Source organism: Schistocerca americana, chromosome 10 (assembly GCF_021461395.2).
Source record: "Schistocerca americana isolate TAMUIC-IGC-003095 chromosome 10, iqSchAmer2.1, whole genome shotgun sequence".
NCBI lineage: Eukaryota > Metazoa > Arthropoda > Insecta > Orthoptera > Acrididae > Schistocerca > Schistocerca americana.
The window spans coordinates 167,846,687-167,865,374 of NC_060128.1; the positions used below are offsets into that span (position 1 = coordinate 167,846,687).

Consider the following 18,688-nt stretch of genomic DNA (forward strand, 5'->3'; position numbering starts at 1 on the left):
GAAGTTAAGTCGCATAGTCCTCAGAGCCATTTGAACCATAGACTTAAGCGGAAGACTTTAATTTTAACTGGTAGGCAAGAGAGTGCCATAAAGAAAATGATAGACAGCTGTTCTGTACCGGACGTGACCACTAGATTAAGAATATGTATGTATGTGTAAGCAAACTACGTAAATATTATTAGACAAGGTATCTTGTCATCCTTCTGTGAAAGTGTTATTTTTACAAAGAGAAAGTGAGATGAAGGGTGACGTTTAGTTCAAGAACGCCTATCAAAGTGAAAGTGATGAATTTGTGCGTCGAAAAGTGAGTTTGTGTCACGACTCTTTATACCCCATCTTGTGAGTATCAGTTTTATTTTTAACGTGTGCAACGGTCAGTGAATAAGTATCGTTCGTCATGCAGCCCTCGCAAACCAGCAAAATAACTTCTTTTCACTTACCTGTGAGTCCTTTACGGGCAGTTGACAAGTGGTAGGACGAGATGACTTCGAGCAGGCATCCTCGCTAAAGCAACAGCAGCAAGCCTCAAGCAATCTGCTTTAAACGCAGCAAGTCATCGGCGGACAACACAACACATACCCACCCAATCTACGATTGCGCGCGCGGTACTGGCCGGTGTTTGACTGTCAACATTGCTGTGCAGCGGCGTATGAGAGAAATATAGGGTGAAACTTTGATGGCCGGGTCCGGGTGGCTCGCTCTGACAATAATTGAGACTTCATACTACTTTGAAGGACATTGTTCTATATGTACATAGCAAACATCATATTTTAGAGACTGAAAGAGAACGATTTGTATTAAGCAAGGAATAAAATGGTCACGACTAGAATAAATTTCGGTCACGGTCAGAACGACGTTGATATTTGCCTTAACCACTGTCATAAACAAGAGCAAAAATCAGTGCGGAATAAAAGAAAGAAAGAAATGATCCTTACCCATCCTGAACCCACTGTAAATAAACAGATAATTTTAACCAATACTAACGCAGAGTATTCTGTATTTAGGTTCCATATTCCACGAGTTGCCAGCCGATGTGGCCGTGCGGTTCTAGGCGCTTCAGTCTGGAACCGCGTGACCGCTACGGTCGCAGGTTCGAATCCTGCCTCGGGCATGGATGTGTGTGGTGTCCTTAGGTTAGTTAGGTTTAATTAGTTCTAAGTTCTAGGCGACTGATGACCTCAGAAGTTAAGTCGCATAGTGCTCAGAGCCATTTGAACCATTCCACGAGTTGATGGAGAATGGCAAACTCCATTCAGTGAAATGGTAGAAAAGGGACTCCCATCGTGAGCGATTATTGACAAACAATTCAATGGCACAGTGTGATCCACAAACCAATGTACAATGTGTGTGAAATAAGAAGGAATATTACGATGAAATAAATGCGAGCCTATCGAGCTTTTAGAGACATTGAAAATTTGGAAAACATGTGAAAGAAAAATGAAAATGTCATGTCAATTTCATAGTTTGTAAGCATTTTAGGATTATATAGGTACATCTATCTATATGAATTTTTTTTTTCTGCGACATTGCCTGACATCTCCACTTAATGTTCAGCGTGATCAAAAAGTCAGTATAAATTTGAAAACTGAATACATCACGGAATAATGTAGATAGAGAGGTACAAATTGACACACATGCTTAGAATGACAAGGGGTTTTATTAGAACCAAAAAATACAAACGTTAAAAAAAAGTCCGACAGATGGTGCTTCATCCAATCAGAATAGCAATAATTAGCATAACAAACTAAGACAAAGCGAAGATGATGTTCTTTACAGGAAATGCTCAATATGTCCACCATCATTCCTCAACAATAGCTGTAGCCGAGGAATAATGTTGTGAACAGCACTGTAAAGCATGTCCGGAGTTATGGTGAGGCATTGGCGTCACATGTTGTCTTTCAGCATCCCTAGAGATATCGGTCGATCACGATACACTTCCGACTTCAGGTAACCCCAAAGCCAATAATCGCACGGACTGGGTACCTGGTAGGCCAAGCATGACGAAAGTGGCGGCTGAGCACACGATCATCACCAAACGACGCACGCAAGAGATCTTTCACGCGTCTAGCAATACTTTTTTTTTGTTCTAATAAAACCCCATGTCATTCTAAATCTGTGTGTCAATTTTTTCCTCTCTATCTACATTATTCCGTGGTTTATTAAGTTTTCAAATTTATACTGACTTTTGAGCTCCCGGTATATAGCTCTTTATTGTGACCAAAACACAGCTGCAGTTGAAATGCACAAAGACAATTTTTACTAATGGTCTTTACAATGAATATTTTCTCTATTATGGTATATTTATGAAGCGTCAAGTGTATAGTACTATATGACTACTCGATTTCAGCAACTGACATGTATTGAAAGCCACTAATATTACGTGTGACAAGAGGACGGAAGTAATACCTCCGATATTCCTCCCCTCCTCATGGGAGGCAGTTAATATTAGTATCTGTTTCGATAGCTTAAATAAACTTGCATTCGATAATGTAACCATGCAGGCTCATAAAAGCCATATAATTTGTGTAAAAATTTCTTAGATCGTCGCTGAGCAGCGACCACCTGATATTTCAAAGAATATCTTACGCGCCACAGCGCAGAATACGAATTGTTCATAAACTGTTTCGATAGCGATATTTTGTGTTTCTTATTTTTTGACAGCTGAAGAATTGTAATCCTCTTCTGTTATCATAGTCCTGATATATTTTTTAAAGATGGAGGATGCATATGTGGCGTGGTCCGCAATCACTAATTAGTTATTATAAAATATTACTATTTTGCAGTGCTATGTAAGAATTTATGTGTGCATATAAGATGAAATATTGAAGATGTTAAAGGACTTTATTTAAAGAAACAGCCAGCAAGATAGAAAATTGAAATTGTACAGAGCCTATTGTTAGCAATAATGACTAATTAAATTGGTTATTGTGCTCTCAAATTCTGTAGTGCCTGCTTATTACTTAAAGTATTACCATGCTATCCATCTCCTATTAATGGCAAAAGTAATATCGGTGTTTTTATAGTTTTCATACAGCTAACAAGGACCGACTGCATGTCGGCAAATGTCGTAGTTAAGGCAGAAGGAGCATTGCCATTTACCTTGTTTGTGATTTGAATCCAATTTCTTTTAACGTGTGGTGTAGTATAGCAAAGAAAATTTCCAGTTCTGTCTGGTCCCTTAGGCTCCTCTGTTCCTAGTTGCTATGTCTCATATCCAGTCATGATCGAACATGATCACGACACAAATAAATTAAGGGGCATTGCGAACTCTGTTCTTAATCTTGAGAACGCTACGCCTTCTGCAAACGATTTGAGGTGACAAATAAACTATCACATACAGTACTTAAGTTTTTGAAAAGTCTTTGCTCTTCCTGGCAAGAAGTGGTGCAAAACTCACAACAGATTTCTGAATCTCCACAAGAGAATAATAATTTAATCACAATATAAATATATTTTTAAAAAACACCATAATGAACATAGATATGTGGAAGGTATAATGATGCAGGTAAGGTTAGAGGAATTTTGAAGAATAAAAATAATAATAATAATTATTATTATTACCATAATCATAAAAATTATATTACTGAGTTGGTGCATAAGTTTGCAATGTTCCTCCATAAATTTAATAAACACAACATGTACACATGACAGACTTTAGTCATCAATAATATATTATAAGAGTTTGCCAGTGCTGTGGTAACTTCTCGATTCTAAAATCATAGAAATCACGTGATTTTGAGGCGAAGAAGTCATCGGGCCATGTTTGGAGTGCATCCGAAAAGGAAGTTCCTTAATGGTTGTTCGATAGAGAGTATAAAAGATGAAAATCTGAGGGCACAAGTTATGGTGAATAAGGTGGTTGTGGAATGACTTCCCAACTCAGCTTCTATGGCGTGTTTTTTGTTAGTCTAGCAGAATGTGGATGGCATTGTTTTTAGATTGTGCCTGCAAGACGTCTCATTTGATGACAATAAATGTCAGCACTCATGTGTACACCTTGGGCAAACAACTTTTAGTTCTGTACAGAGTTTCTGTTTCACCAGATGCGTAACATTGTCTTTTGTGGATGCATGCATGTCTTTGTACCAGGAGTTGCTGCTTTGTTTGGGCACAACCTCTCCTTTCGTTTCCTCACGTTACCATAAAGACACTATTTCTTGCCACTGGTATCTACACAGGATAGGAATGGTCAGTGTTGTTAATCTGGCAGCTGATTATGAGCAAGCAGAGATGCACATACTGCCACCCACTGATTTGCATGATTTTTGGCTGAGAGCATGCAATACCCATACACCCAATTTCGGAACCTTCTTCATCGTGTGCAACTGTCACATGATGGTGGAGTGATTAGAGTTTGTCACATTTACCATTTCTCGAGTACAATGATGTGGGTCATTGTGGATTAATGCATTTAAATGATCTTCACTAAGCTTTGAAGGTCTTCCTGAACATGGAGGGTCACTAGTGAGAAACGATCCTCCTTAAAACAATAAAACTATTTTCTTTCTGTGCTCTGTGCAATGGTGTTATCCCTATACATGGCACAAGTGTTTCTGGCTGTCACCCCTCTACTGAACTGAAACAGAAGAATATGTCAGAAATGTTCCGATTTCTCCACTTGGCACTCCATTCCCTAGCATCCACAGCTCCACTCACTATCTCCAAATGACAAAATGGGAAAGTGTAAACTGAAACAGCAACAGTGAACCACAAATAAAAAATGAGAATTGACAAATAAACTCACAGCAAGTGGAATTCCAACAAGCAAAACAAAAAACACTGTAACCTTATGCAGAAAACTAATAATAAGAAATATATGTAAATGAAAGAAAAAAAGGGATTTTCACTTGATTAAAACAATTAGAATGTAACAAAAATAATTTGTACAATTTTAATATAGCATTTGAGTTCACAAAATTGCAAGAAGTGTACAACAGAACTTCTGGAGAAAGAACAACCGATGCTGGTGTGGACACCCTCAGCCACGTAGCTCCTTCAACTTTGCTTCTGATGGCAGCAATGTCGATGCAAGGCCACATGCTGCAAACAAGGGGAAGGACCTTCCATTAGTTTGTGATTCAGCATAGTGCAGTCGAGTGGCAAACATTGTAATACAAGGCACACAAACTGCCACTCAGTTTGGACTCATTGTCGAGGTTGTCCTACATGAAAGGCAAAGTAGGAAATATTCTATGTATCTGCTGGGAATGAGTGACAAACCACACAACTGCAGTGGTCTGTGTCTGGAGTAAAGCCTTCTGCAAAGCACAATTTTTTTTTTTTTTGTGTGTGTGTGTGTGTGTGTGTGTGTGTGTGTGTGTGTGTGTGTGTGTGTGTGTGTGTGTGTGCGCATGATGCAAAAAAATAAATACACTAAACTCTGACTAGTCGGGCCATTCCCTGCACATATGGGTGCCACATTGGGGAAGTGCCAGGTTATTGAAAGTGTGTGAAATTTAGTTTGAGTAGATAGAGACTGTGCTTTACTAAATCCAAAGAAACATTCATTTTCATACAAAACTTGGTTCTTGAGTGTGTACATATACAGCGCTATTGCCCACAATGAAAGATTTCCCAAATTTTTAGTTGTCAGAATGATGGTACCCAACAGTGGTGTGCTTTATCATGCAACTGGTTTACAAGCATTAAATTGATACTTCATGTGTCTGGTTGTTGCATAATGTCTCCAGGAAGATGCTTCAGCAACAGTACTATGGGAAATTGTCACACTGTATATGCCCTCTTCTTAATCTCTTTCATCATTACTTTCCTTCATACCTTTTAATTATTTCTTCATCCATTAATGTCTCACTGATAACCTCTGTGTTGAGTGTGTGTAAGCCAATGTTAATGTTCAATCTGTTTCACAGTTTTCCTTGTTCAGTCACTTTATCAATTTCCCTACCTGCTGGGACCTTGCAGAAGATGTCAGTAGCCAACGATTCCAAATTAACTGACTCATTGCTGTCGCTTAGTGCTGGCTCGAGATCTGCATCAATGGCTGGCTGCACTTTCCCCCGGTCTTCATTATGGTAGTATTGTCCACTTTATGCCATGCTTCTGATGTTTGGAAAATACAGTTGTGTAAGTTGACTTCTTCCCACGCCTTCGACATAGACTTGGTGAATTCATTTTTGTATTCATTCGACAAGAAGACAAGAAGTGCATGTCGATTATGATATTTCATTGATTTCAAAATTCCATGGCCTGAATTAGGGCTGTCATGTTGGGTGGAAGAAGCAGTGCTTGTGTACCATTGGACCTTAAAGTCACATCAGGAGGATCACTGGGTGGATTGTCAGTTGGAAGGATAGCTTTCAGAAGAACCTTTTTTTCTTCTTCAGCTTTTTTGTCACAGCAGCTACAAATGTTTTGTGTAATCACCGGGAAAATGTCCTTTCATGCTTCCTTCTGAGCTCAATTCTGCACTGGTAATCCATTTATGTCTAGGTGGATGTTGAGGCCCCCAGTCATCATGAGTGATAGTTTATAACTCCCATTTGAATTACAACATGTCATTAATGTTATGTGCTGTTTCTGTTGGTTGTACAAACTACGTTGCTTCTCATTCTTGGCAGCTAAAAGCTTTCAGGGAAGCATTTTGTAGGAGATGGCCATTTCATTGGCATTGTACAAGGCATTAGCAGGTAAATATTCTTCCTTGCTTTTGTATCTTTTTCAATAGCTGACCAACTTTCCCCAGTGACCGTCAGTTGTTGCATGCTGTGTCGTTTTTTCTAGTTCAGCAGGCAAACCTCACTTGCTGCAGACAAGTTACTGCCACCAAGTTGTTTGTTAAATGCAACTGCTTTTTCTTTATTATCAAGAATTCCTTTAATGCATTGTTGTACGAACCATCTTTAAACAGCTACAGCCAGTTCATTATTCTCACAGTTTTGCATAACCTTCCGTTTTCACAACTCACTCTCCATTTGAGTTTCATACTGTCAAATGGCATCAGTTTTCTTTTTGATAAATAGTTGCTCATCCAACATTGTCCTCTACAACAATGACTTTCTGCACAGAACCTTGATTTAACTTATCTAAAGTTTTGAGCTTTGCTTGAGATCTAATGTAACATGTTTCCTTGTAGAAGCAATGCTGCTGAACTATAAAGAAAGCCACCATTTCAAACGGTATAGCATTGTTTAATATGGGTTAATAAACTAACAAACACTGCTGTGTACAGTAATTCATTGTTGTGCAAGTCACTTCTGCTTGAGTGACTAGATTCCAGAAGGGGGCCAGATTACTAAGAGGGCTAATCATTGAGGACAAGATTAGTGAGAGTTCAGTGCATTCTAATTCTGATTTTGTGTAAATACCTATATATCCTCTGTAAGTATGAGAGTATGTGCTGGCTCTATGGTGTAAGCTAAAGGCCAACCAATTGAATCAAAACAAATGTCTCATCAAATGAAGGTAGTATCTTTTGTTAGCTTCAATAATTTTTATTTATTTTTGGATTATTTTAATCAAAGTGTGAAAGAGTGGCAACATGTCCGTTGCCAGCCTGTGTCCCTAGAGGGGAGTATAAACAACAAGTGATTTCAAAAGTACCCAGAGATACCCAGTTGGAGTCATGTTTTCCTTTCTCAGTTTCTTAGTCTGCTGACTGTTTTAATGCCATCCTTCATCTTGTCCAATCCCAGGTAATCTTTTAACATCTATGTAACTACAACACCTGACATCCTCTTGTTTCTGTACTAAATATTCTACTATCCATCCACCACAACTGTTTTCTCCTCTACTGTTCCTTCCAGTGCCATGTCAACTATTGCTGGATGCCGAAGCAGATGTCTGGTTAACATGTCCTTTCTTTCTTATTTATCTTTTCATATTTTATCTAACCATTTAATTTTTAACATTCTTCAATAGCACTCTCTTTCAAACGCTTCTGGTTTCTTCTCCTCTGGATTTCCGATGGTCCACACTTCACTTCTGCACAACACTGTGCACCAGGTGTACATTTTCAACCAAGTCTTCCTCATTTCTATATGTGATGTGTGCTAATCTACATCTCATATCTTTCTTGCTTCAAACCACCATGAGTAATCTTGTTCCCTGGACAGGAAAATTCTTTCACTCCTTCCACTACTGTGTTGCTCACAGTCACGATTTTAAACGAGTCACTGCTCTGCTTTCTACCTCTCTTTGCCTCATTCGTCTCTGCTTTGTTTCTTCTGAGGCTATGTTCTACACTCACCATTTTGTCAGTTTCTTTATGCAGGTTTTCTGAATGTTCCATACATTCAGCCACATTGGCTATGCCATCTATGATCATCAGCACTGGTATCCATTCCCCGTGTTCTCTTATTGCTCTTTCAAAATTTCCTTTCACTTCCTCTGTTGCTCCTTCCATGTCAAAGTTTTGCAACTCATTTTAGTTATGAGCCATGTTGGGCAGCTAATTTATGTTAATTACTTTCATTACTTATAAAAAAGCTTTTGACTGCAGCATTTGCTGTTAATATCAAAATAAATGATCTACACAAATGAAAATAGAGTATATTACAATCTATTTTTCTCTCAGCCAAAAATGTCTATGTTGGACAACAGATTTACTGATTGCAGTTAATCTTTAAAAGATGCAATCATGAACCCTTGACTCAATAATAATGTCACAAGGGCAGATCTGACGTGTGTCACTGATTTTGGCTACGTTTTGCAAGGATATTCTAGACTGAAAATAAACAGACACGTGTTTTGGATTTTTACTAAACATGTCATAGTTTTTGAAGAAAATCAAGATTGAAGTCGATCATGGAAAATTCTATTTTCAATGCATAGCATTGAAGAATCATCTAAGAACAAACATATTGTATTAATATACAAGGTGATCCAACAAGGACTTTACAGCTTTAGAATCATATAGGAATTTATTGAGATAACTGATAAAATTAGTAAATGTGTCATTTTGTAGCAAACAACCTCAGCTTCACATGAAAATGTCATGCGTCATTTCGGATCAATGCGACTACCATTTGTGGCACAGCAAACATCCCACTGGGAATCAATTTATTCCCACACTAATTGCAGCAAATTGGGTGTAACTTGTGCAGCAGAAGCATGGATTTGATTTTTCAGATTGGCTAAATTGTTTGGTAAGGGAGGAACATACACTTGGTTTTTAATGAAATCTGAGTGAAAGAAATCCGGTGGTGTCAAGTCTTAGGAGCAAGGTGGCCACGCAATTGGCTCTCCACAGCCAATCCAACAATCTGGGAAGTGATTATTGAGAAAACTTCAAACTTTCCTGAGGAAATGCGATGGTGCACCATCTTGCTAATAGTAAACCATACCATCTCAGTCATCTTCGTCGATCTGTGGAATGAAAAACTTTTCAAGCATATCCAGACACCCAAAATATGCACCAGCAAAGGTAGCCATTTTGACAGTGCACTATGCTCACACCCCTGGTGGTGGAATGGGGTATTGATGCACTACCAATCCTGTAACTTATCTACAGGTGTTGTACTTCCAGATTGCTGGTCTGTATTAGATTCATGGGTGTTTTCTCTTTCTTTTTTCTTTTCCTTTTTTTCTCAGTGTACTTGATAATCAGATTTTTCTTTGCATTCTTTTTTTGAAATAAAACATTGGGAGATACATTTAATAATCAAGTAAGTATATGTAATGTCTTGACAGATTGCTTAATCCTCACTGACTGTCTACTTGTGAGTGTTCTCACAAACAGTGGGGTGAAACTTATCATAGAAATAGGCAAGACAAATATATTTCTCACACCATGCACAATAGACAGACTACATCTCGCTGCACTGACATGCTTTTCGATACAATGCCCATAGAGAAACGTATCTATTTCAAACTGTTATAGTCAGATCTATTAGTTATTAATTTGAATGTGTACCAAGCGCATAAAAGCATTTCTTTAAAGGTACATATGTACAACTGATTATAGAGAAATGCATGAATTTAGATAGCATCCACTCTGTCTTGTAATTCTCTACTCTGCTATAATATCACCTAACTTTGAAGCTGTTCAATGAAATTCTTTTACCAAGGATAGGGATGATAGGGATGGTAGCAGTTGTCATGCAGGATACACATAATCGTTCAAAAAATGGTTCAAGTTGCTCTGAGCACTATGGGACTTAACTGCTGAGGTCATCAGTCCCCTAGAACTTAGAACTAGTTAAACCTAACTGACCTAAGGACATCACACACATCCGTGCCCGAGGCAGGATTCGAACCTGTGACCGTAGCGGTCGCGTGGTTCCAGACTTTAACATCTAGAACCGCTCGGTCACTCTGGCCGACACCACATAATCGTACTTTGGCTTATACCATGTTGGCGGGCCACTTGCCAGCAGCTTGTACTGGGGCTCATCTCAATATCCTGTACAATCTGGTCCTCCAAAACTGGTGTACGCGCAGTGCGCTGCCTCCCTGCATGTTCGTCTATCTGAAAGGACTCATGAGTACACAAGCGTCCAAAAAGGGCTTGAAATGTTGTTCGATGTGGTTGGTGTCTTTGAGGGTACTTGTTTCGATACAATTGTGCTGCATCTCTACCGTTTCCACCTTCTGGGCCATACACAAACACCATATCGACTTGTTTCTGACATGGATACTGGATCATTCTGCTGCTTACAGTACTCTGTGCCAATCACACAATCTGCAACAAACAAGAAACACATGGCACACGGTCAGAGGAATTTCCATTCGTCAGCACCATCTACTGTGGCAATGACGCATTTCTGGACAGATGTTTATACGACTGTTTTTCCTCCATTTCCAGCCAGGAATTAGTCCCTGCAGTTTGTCGAATTTGTTAATGTTCACACTGTATGTGAGAAAGCAAATAAAGAGTTTGGTAAACATGTTGCCTTATGTACTATATATAATTGTAAAACTAACTGATTCTGTATCATAGTGAGAGGACATTCTTATGGTCCACAGAACATCAAAATACCCAACTAACTGTCTACATACCAACAACGTATCCTCCAAGAATGCCGATGGCGAGTACGCAGTTGGAGTCTATGAGGGCACCCAACATGAGTGATGTGATGAAGGTTCCCAGGCGGCCGAAACACAGCGACAGGCACACCGCCATGGCTCTGCAATAAGAAAATGCACACCAACAGCTCTGTAATTTGAGTAATTGAGAGATAAAACATCTTCACTCGGTCATACGCGATGATCAGTAGAGAGAGAGGGGTGTTTATGCAGGATCCCAGGTGGCATAAAAACCTTACTGTGCTCCACTCTGACCACCCTATGTCCCCCTTGCTGAATAGAGAGGTCTTATATTAAAGTCAAGTCTGGAAACTAGAACAGCTGGTCTCTAGTATTAACGTACCTTGTTGTCGATTCGATAGGAGAAAGTGTATGTGCCTTTATTGCCTGCATAGGCTCAGCTTGAATTTGCTGTACGATCAGTTTGTCCGATTTGCAGACTTTTACATACTGTAGTTTCAAACGATAACACTTAGGTTTGGCACAGTATGCTGGTGCCAGCCCATCATACAGGACACATACGAGTAAGTATCCAGACCCCCCAAAATTTCAATTTTGTATAAAAATGGTTACACAAACATTGGAATACCAGAGGTGCTCTACCCATACATACCACTTACATTGGTGTGGCAAGTGGTGGCAGGCTTAGTGGTACCCAAAATACACCAATCAGCCAAAACATTATGACCACTGTCCACCATGACGTTGGATGCCGCATGGTGGCATTCTGAGCACGTGACACAGTAACGAAAGTACGTAAGCAAAACAGACAAGGATAGACATCAACTTAGCGAAAATATGGCTGCAAATGGGTAAATACATTGAGATCAGTGGCTTTGAGAAAGGGCTGGTTATTATTGTGCATAGCTTGTGAATGAGTGTCTCGAAAACAGCAAAGGTGGTCGAACGTTCATGTGCTGGTGTCGTGAGCACCTATAGAAAAACGTAGAACAACAATGAAACTACCACTAAGCGGTAAATGGTTGGAAGCCCCTGACTTCACAGACCTTGATGTTCGGAGAATTGTCTGCTCTGTGAAGTAGGATAAATGGTGATCTGTGGCGTCTCTGCAGAAAGAGTACAATGCCTGTTCATTCACAAGTATTCCAGAGAACACTGTTCGTCGTACATTGTTGAACATGGACCTCTGCAGCAGACCACCTTTAAACGTTATCACGTTGGGCCAACGACATCGTCAGTTTCGGCTCCAGTGGGCACAGGACCGTCGGGATTCAACAGTCGATAAATGGAAACATGTCGGCTCTTCGGATGAATCTCATTTTCTGCTATACTAGGACTATGGTCGCCTTCACAAACTCCGTCATTGAGGTGAACGGTGGCTCGAAACGTGCAGTATGCCCTGGACACAGGTTGGTGGGAAAAGTATCATGCTATGGGGGACGTTCTCCTGTGCTTGCATTGGACCTGTGGTGGTAATCAAAGACATGCTGACAGCTGTGCATACCTGCCTGGTGAAACGTTGTTGTGATGTCTCGTGTAAGGAGGAGAAATTGCGTACCATCACGTTTCCAACTTTGGTAAAGGTCGGATCGTAGTCTATCGCGATTGCGGTTTATCGTATCGTGGCACTGCTGCTCGCGATGGTCGAGATCCAATGACTGTTAGCAGAATATGGAATCGTTGGGTTCAGGAGGGTAATACGGAACGCCGTGCTGGACCCCAACGGCCTCGTATCACTAGCAGTCGAGATGACAGGCATCTTATCTGCATGGCTTAACCGATCGTGCAGCCCTGTCTCGATCCCTGAGCCAACAGACGGGGGCGTTTGCAAGACAACAACCATCTGCACGAACAGATCGACGACGTTTGCGGCAGCATGGACTATCAGCTCGGAGACCATGGATGCGGTTACCCTTGACGCTGCATCACAGACAGGAGCGCCTGTGATGGTGTACTCAACGACGAACCTGGGTGCACGAATGGCCAAAACGTTATTTTTTCGGATGAATCCAGGTTCTGTTTACTGCATCATGTTGGTCGCATCCGTGTTTGGCGATATCGCGGTGAACGCACATTGGAAGCGTGTATTCGTCATCGCCATAATGGCGTATCCCTCGGCCTGATGGTATGGGGTGCCATTGGTTACACATCTTGGTCACCTCTCGTTCGCATTGACGGCACTTTGAACAGTGGACGTTACATTTCAGATGTGTTAAGGCCCGTGGATCTACATTCGATCCCTGCGAAATCCAACATTTCAGCAGGATAATGCATGAACGCATGTTGCAGGTCCTGTACGGTCCTTTCTGGATACAGAAAATGTTCGACTGCTGCCCTGGACAACACATTCTCCAGATCTCTCACCAATTGAAAACGTCTGGTCAGTGGTGGCCGAGCAACTGGCTCGTCACAATACGCCAGTCACTACTCTTGATGAACTGTGGTATCGTGTTGAAGTTGCATGGGCAGCTGTACCTGTACACGCCATCCAAGCTCTGTTTGACTCAATGCCCAGGCGTATCAAGGCAGTTATTACGGCCAGAGTGGTTGTTCTGGGTACTGATTTCTCAGGATATATGCTCCCAAATTGCGTGAAAATGTAATCACATGTCAGTTCTAGTATAATATATTTGTCCAATGAATACCCGTTTATCATCTGCATTTCTTCTTGGTGCAGCAATTTTAATGGCCAGTAGTGTACATACCTTCAGAAACCTACCAACAACCTGTCGGATGCAGAATCAGTGATGTATTTCGTTCCAGAGACGGACAAACAAGCTATTCAGCAGGTTTTGACTCATCAGTGTAAGACTGGAGTGGAAAATACACAGCCTGACCGGAAAAGTGAAGTGAAAGAGGAGACTAAATGGAACTTCATACGTTGAGAGGGTGCCTGATTACAAAATCGAGTTTAATTTGCATCGACGTTGGCAAGATGACCCCATATATCAGTATTATATTGCCTCCCCCCCCCCCCCCCTCCTTGCCTCTGGTATGGATGCAAACACTGAATCGGTTGGGAAAGATTTCATAAATCTGTTGAATCCTTTGCTGTGGCAACCTGGCTGGCCAACATCTTTTGTAATTGACCCTCCAGGTCCTGGATACTGTCATTGGGATGACGTTGTGATGTCCACACTGGTCTCACATGTGTTCTATCAGGGACAGATTGGGGGGGGGGGGGTCTGACCACATCTCAACATCATAGTTCACAGAGACATGTGCCACCTGTAGATGAGCATTGTCCAGTTGAAAAATGGCACCATGATTTTATCGCATGAGAGGCAACAGTTGAGGAAGCACAATATTCACGACATACCGTTGTTCCATTAGAGTTCTCCCAATTATTACCAGCCATGACCTGAAGTCATAGCTGATGGCTCCCCACATTATAACACCAGGACTAACATCACTGCTCCTGGGCAGTACATTGGAAAAATTGTACTCCCTCGCAGGCTGCCAGCATACTGGGTAATGAAAAATTGTACTCCCTCGCAGGCTGCCAGCACACTGGGTAATGATTGTCATTCGATGTATGGCATAATCACAATTCATCAGTGAACACAATGTGACATCATTCATCAGCTGTCTATGGTTCCTGGTCACAGCACCAATGTAAATGCAGCTGTTAATGGCAGTCTGTCAATCGGAATCTTGATGATGAGTGTGCCTGTCCTCCCATTCCTATGCAGTCCAACACTGGGACGCTGTCACATCTAAATCGCTCATGATTTTAGGCATTGCACAATTTGACCCACTGGCCAAATGGAGGCCCACAATGAGGCCCCTTTCAAACTCTGTCAGGTGCCGATAATGTGGTCTCACATTAGTACATGGACTCTTAACAATTGACATTCTTTGTGTCCCTTATATACATACACTGTCATGCCTGCTGATAACACTAAACATGAACAATATTAATGCACTCTAGTGGTCGTTCTAATTGTCATAGAGAATTGCAATTCTAGTCATTTGCAAACCCACCAATGTTGTCTCCATTGACATCTGACCATGTCTTCTGGATGTTTCACTTTTTTGTCAGTCAGTGAACTTCATGCACTTTAAAATAGGCAACCCAACTTACATCACCCACATCTGCACCAGTTATATTTTGCCTTCCTCATAATTTGTTCACAACGTCCTGAACGTTGCTCTCTACTTTTGGATCAGCTGAAGCTCGTAGAAGGCAGCTGACTTGAGGTCACAAGCATCTTATGTCCTCCCTATGGTAACATTTGCGATGTAATAGTATAGTGTTTGTGTGTACCATCCTCTTTACAAAGTGATTTTATTTCCACTGACCAGCCGAAACATTATGACCACTTACCTAGTAGCTGGTATGTCCTGATTTGGCATAGATAAGAGTGATGATCCATCTTGGCATGGAAGCAATGAGGCCTTGGCAAGTCGCTGGAGAGGGTTGGCACCAGATTTGTACACAAAACTCACCTAATTCCAGTAAATTCCAGGGAGGGGGGCGATGAACTCTGATGCCACATTCAATCGCATCCCAGATATATTTGACCAGGTGCAGATCTGACGAGCTGGAGGACCAGCACATCAATTGGAATTCTCCACTATGTTCCTTGAACCACTCTGGCCTTGTAACATGGTGCATTATCTAGCTGCAAAATACCACTGCCATTGGGAAATGTGATCGTCATGAATGGGTGTACATGGTCATCATGGTGCCTTGCACAAGCCCCACTGGACTCATGGATGCCCACGTAAATGTTGCGTAGAGAAAAATGGAGCCGCCATCAGCTTGTCTGTGCCCTACAGTACAGGTGTTGAGGAGCTGTTCCCTTCGAAGGCGAAGCATTGGCCCCCCGTTCATCAGCATGATGAAGAAGGTATCGGGATTCGTCAGATTCTGCAACGGTCTGTCACTGCGCCAACGTCCAGTACCGAATGTCACTTGCCCATTTCAGTTGTAGTTGCCTGTGTTGTGGTGTTAACACTGGCACATGTACAGGCCATCGGCCGTTGAGACCCATTGTTAGGAGTGTTGTACTCTGCTCAGGATCGAAGTTTGATGTTAGTTCTGCAACAGTTCGTGGTCTTCCCTGTTGTACCAGTCTGCACACATACGATGTCCAACATGTGTAATGAGGGGTGGCTGTCCAAATCCACGGTGTCTGGACCTACTTTCGCCTTGGTTTCCCCACATGTTGAAGGCACTCATCACAGTACTCCTCGAACACCCAACAAGCCGGCCGCAGTGGCCGTGCGGTTCTAGGCACTACAGTCTGGAACCGAGCGACTGCTACGGTCGCAGGTTCGAATGCTGCCTTGCGCATGGATGTGTGTGATGTCCTTAGGTTAGTTAGGTTTAATTAGTTCTAAGTTCTAGGCGACTGATGACCTCAGGAGTTAATTCGCATAGTGCTCAGAGCCATTTGAACCATTTTTGAACATCCAACAAGTCGCGCAGTTTCTGAAATGCTTGTGCCATCCCTGCGGGCCATGACAATCTGCCCTCAGTCAAACTCATATAGATCATGCACTTTCAGCGTTTTAGACATGGACTGCACACTCACTGCTACTAGATGCACAGTATGAGTGCGACTGGCTAGCAGTCATCCCTTTCCAGGTGACTCTCTACTGCCTGGGCATGTTTATATAGCAGGTCGGTGGTCATAGTGTTCGGGATGGTCAGTGTATTTGCCTCCATATACAAGGACTATGACTATTGCAAATCACGCTAGCTACTACCTGTCACTACTCTTCCTGTGACAATCTCTGGGTTCCGACTCTTAAATTTTCGTGTCTCACTGACAGATACAATTCTAACTCATGTGATGACACCTTCTGAAGCACATTTTTCCACATATCACACAGTATTCTGTCCATAACAATGTCATGTATGCTTTTTATCACTCAATTTGCTCTTTCCTTCTTCTGTTACATGTCTATGCTGTCCACAGTCAAAAGTATCACTGGTTACTTTTTAAATCCAAAAATTGGTTGAAATGGTTCTGAGCACTATGGGAGTTAACTTCTGAGGTCATCAGTCCCCTAGAACTTATAACTACTTAAACCTAACTAACCTACATGGTGTTTCAAAAATGACCGGTATATTTGAAACGGCAATAAAAACTAAACGAGCAGCGATAGAAATACACCGTTTGTTGCAATATGCTTGGGACAACAGTACATTTTCAGACGGACAAACTTTCGAAATTACAGTAGTTACAATTTTCAACAACAGATGGCGCTGCAAGTGATGTGAAAGATATAGAAGACAACGCAGTCTGTGGGTGCGCCATTCTGTACGTCGTCTTTCTGCTGTAAACGTGTGCTGTTCACAACGTGCAAGTGTGCTGTAGACAACATGGTTTATTCCTTAGAACAGAGGATTTTTCTGGTGTTGGAATTTCACCGCCTAGAACACAGTGTTGTTGCAACACGACGAAGTTTACAACGGAGGTTTAATGTAACCAAAGGACCGAAAAGCGATACAATAAAGGATCTGTTTGAAAAATGTCAACGGACTGGGAACGTGACGGATGAACGTGCTGGAAAGGTAGGGCGACCGCGTACGGCAACCACAGAGGGCAACTCGCAGCTAGTGCAGCAGGTGATCCAACAGCGGCCTCGGGTTTCCGTTCGTCGCGTTGCAGCTGCGATCCAAATGACGCCAACGTCCACGTATCGTCTCATGCGCCAGAGTTTACACCTCTATCCATACAAAATTCAAACGTGGCAACCCCTCAGCGCCGCTACCATTGCTGCACGAGAGACATTCGCTAACGATATAGTGCACAGGATTGATGACGGCGATATGCATGTGGGCAGCATTTGGTTTACTGACGAAGCTTATTTTTATCTGGACGGCTTCGTCAATAAACAGAACTGGCGCATATGGGGAACCGAAAAGCCCCATGTTGCAGTCCCATCGTCCCTGCATCCTCAAAAAGTACTGGTCTGGGCCGCCATTTCTTCCAAAGGAATCATTGGCTCATTCTTCAGATCCGAAACGATTACTGCATCACGCTATCTGGACATTCTTCGTGAATTTGTGGCGGTACAAACTGCCTTAGACAACACTGCGAACACCTCGTGGTTTATGCAAGATGGTGCCCGGCCACATCGCACGGCCGACGTCTTTAATTTCCTGAATGAATATTTCGATGATCGTGTGATTGCTTTGGGCTATCCGAAACATACAGGAGGCGGCGTGGATTGGCCTCCCTATTCGCCAGACATGAACCCTTGTGACTTCTTTCTGTGGGGACACTTGAAAGACCAAGTGTACCGCCAGAATCCAGAAACAATTGAACAACTGAAGCAGTACATCTCATCTGCATGTGAAGCCATTGCGCCAGACACGTTGTCAAAGGTTTCGGGTAATTTCATTCAGAGACTACGACATATTATTGCTACGCATGGTGGATATGTGGAAAATATCGTACTATAGAGTTTCCCAGACCGCAGCGCCATCTGTTGTTGAAAATTGTAACTCCTGTAATTTCGAAAGTTTGTCTGCCTGAAAATGTACTGTTGTCCCAAGCATATTGCAACAAACGGTGTATTTCTATCGCTGCTCGTTTAGTTTTTATTGCCGTTTCAAATATACCAGTCATTTTTGAAACACCCTGTAAGAAAATCACGCACATCCATGCCCGAGGCAGGATTCGAACCTCCGACCGTAATGATCGCGCGGTTTTAAATCCCATTCAGACATCTTGAGGATGGTTGGTGACCAGATATAATGTGGATGAACCATGAGGATGGATACATA

At 41.9% G+C, this 18,688-nt stretch overlaps 1 protein-coding gene across 1 annotated transcript in view; it reads right to left on the bottom strand.

The window, feature by feature from the left end:
* Positions 1-10,948: 10,948 nt before the first annotated feature.
* LOC124552341 (synaptic vesicle glycoprotein 2A-like) overlaps positions 10,949-18,688 on the bottom strand; it is a 105,844-nt gene continuing 98,104 nt past the window's right edge. The window contains exon 9 of the mRNA XM_047126611.1: positions 10,949-11,084. Within this exon, the coding sequence (XP_046982567.1) occupies positions 10,949-11,084 (136 nt within the window). The remainder of the gene's footprint in view (positions 11,085-18,688) is intronic.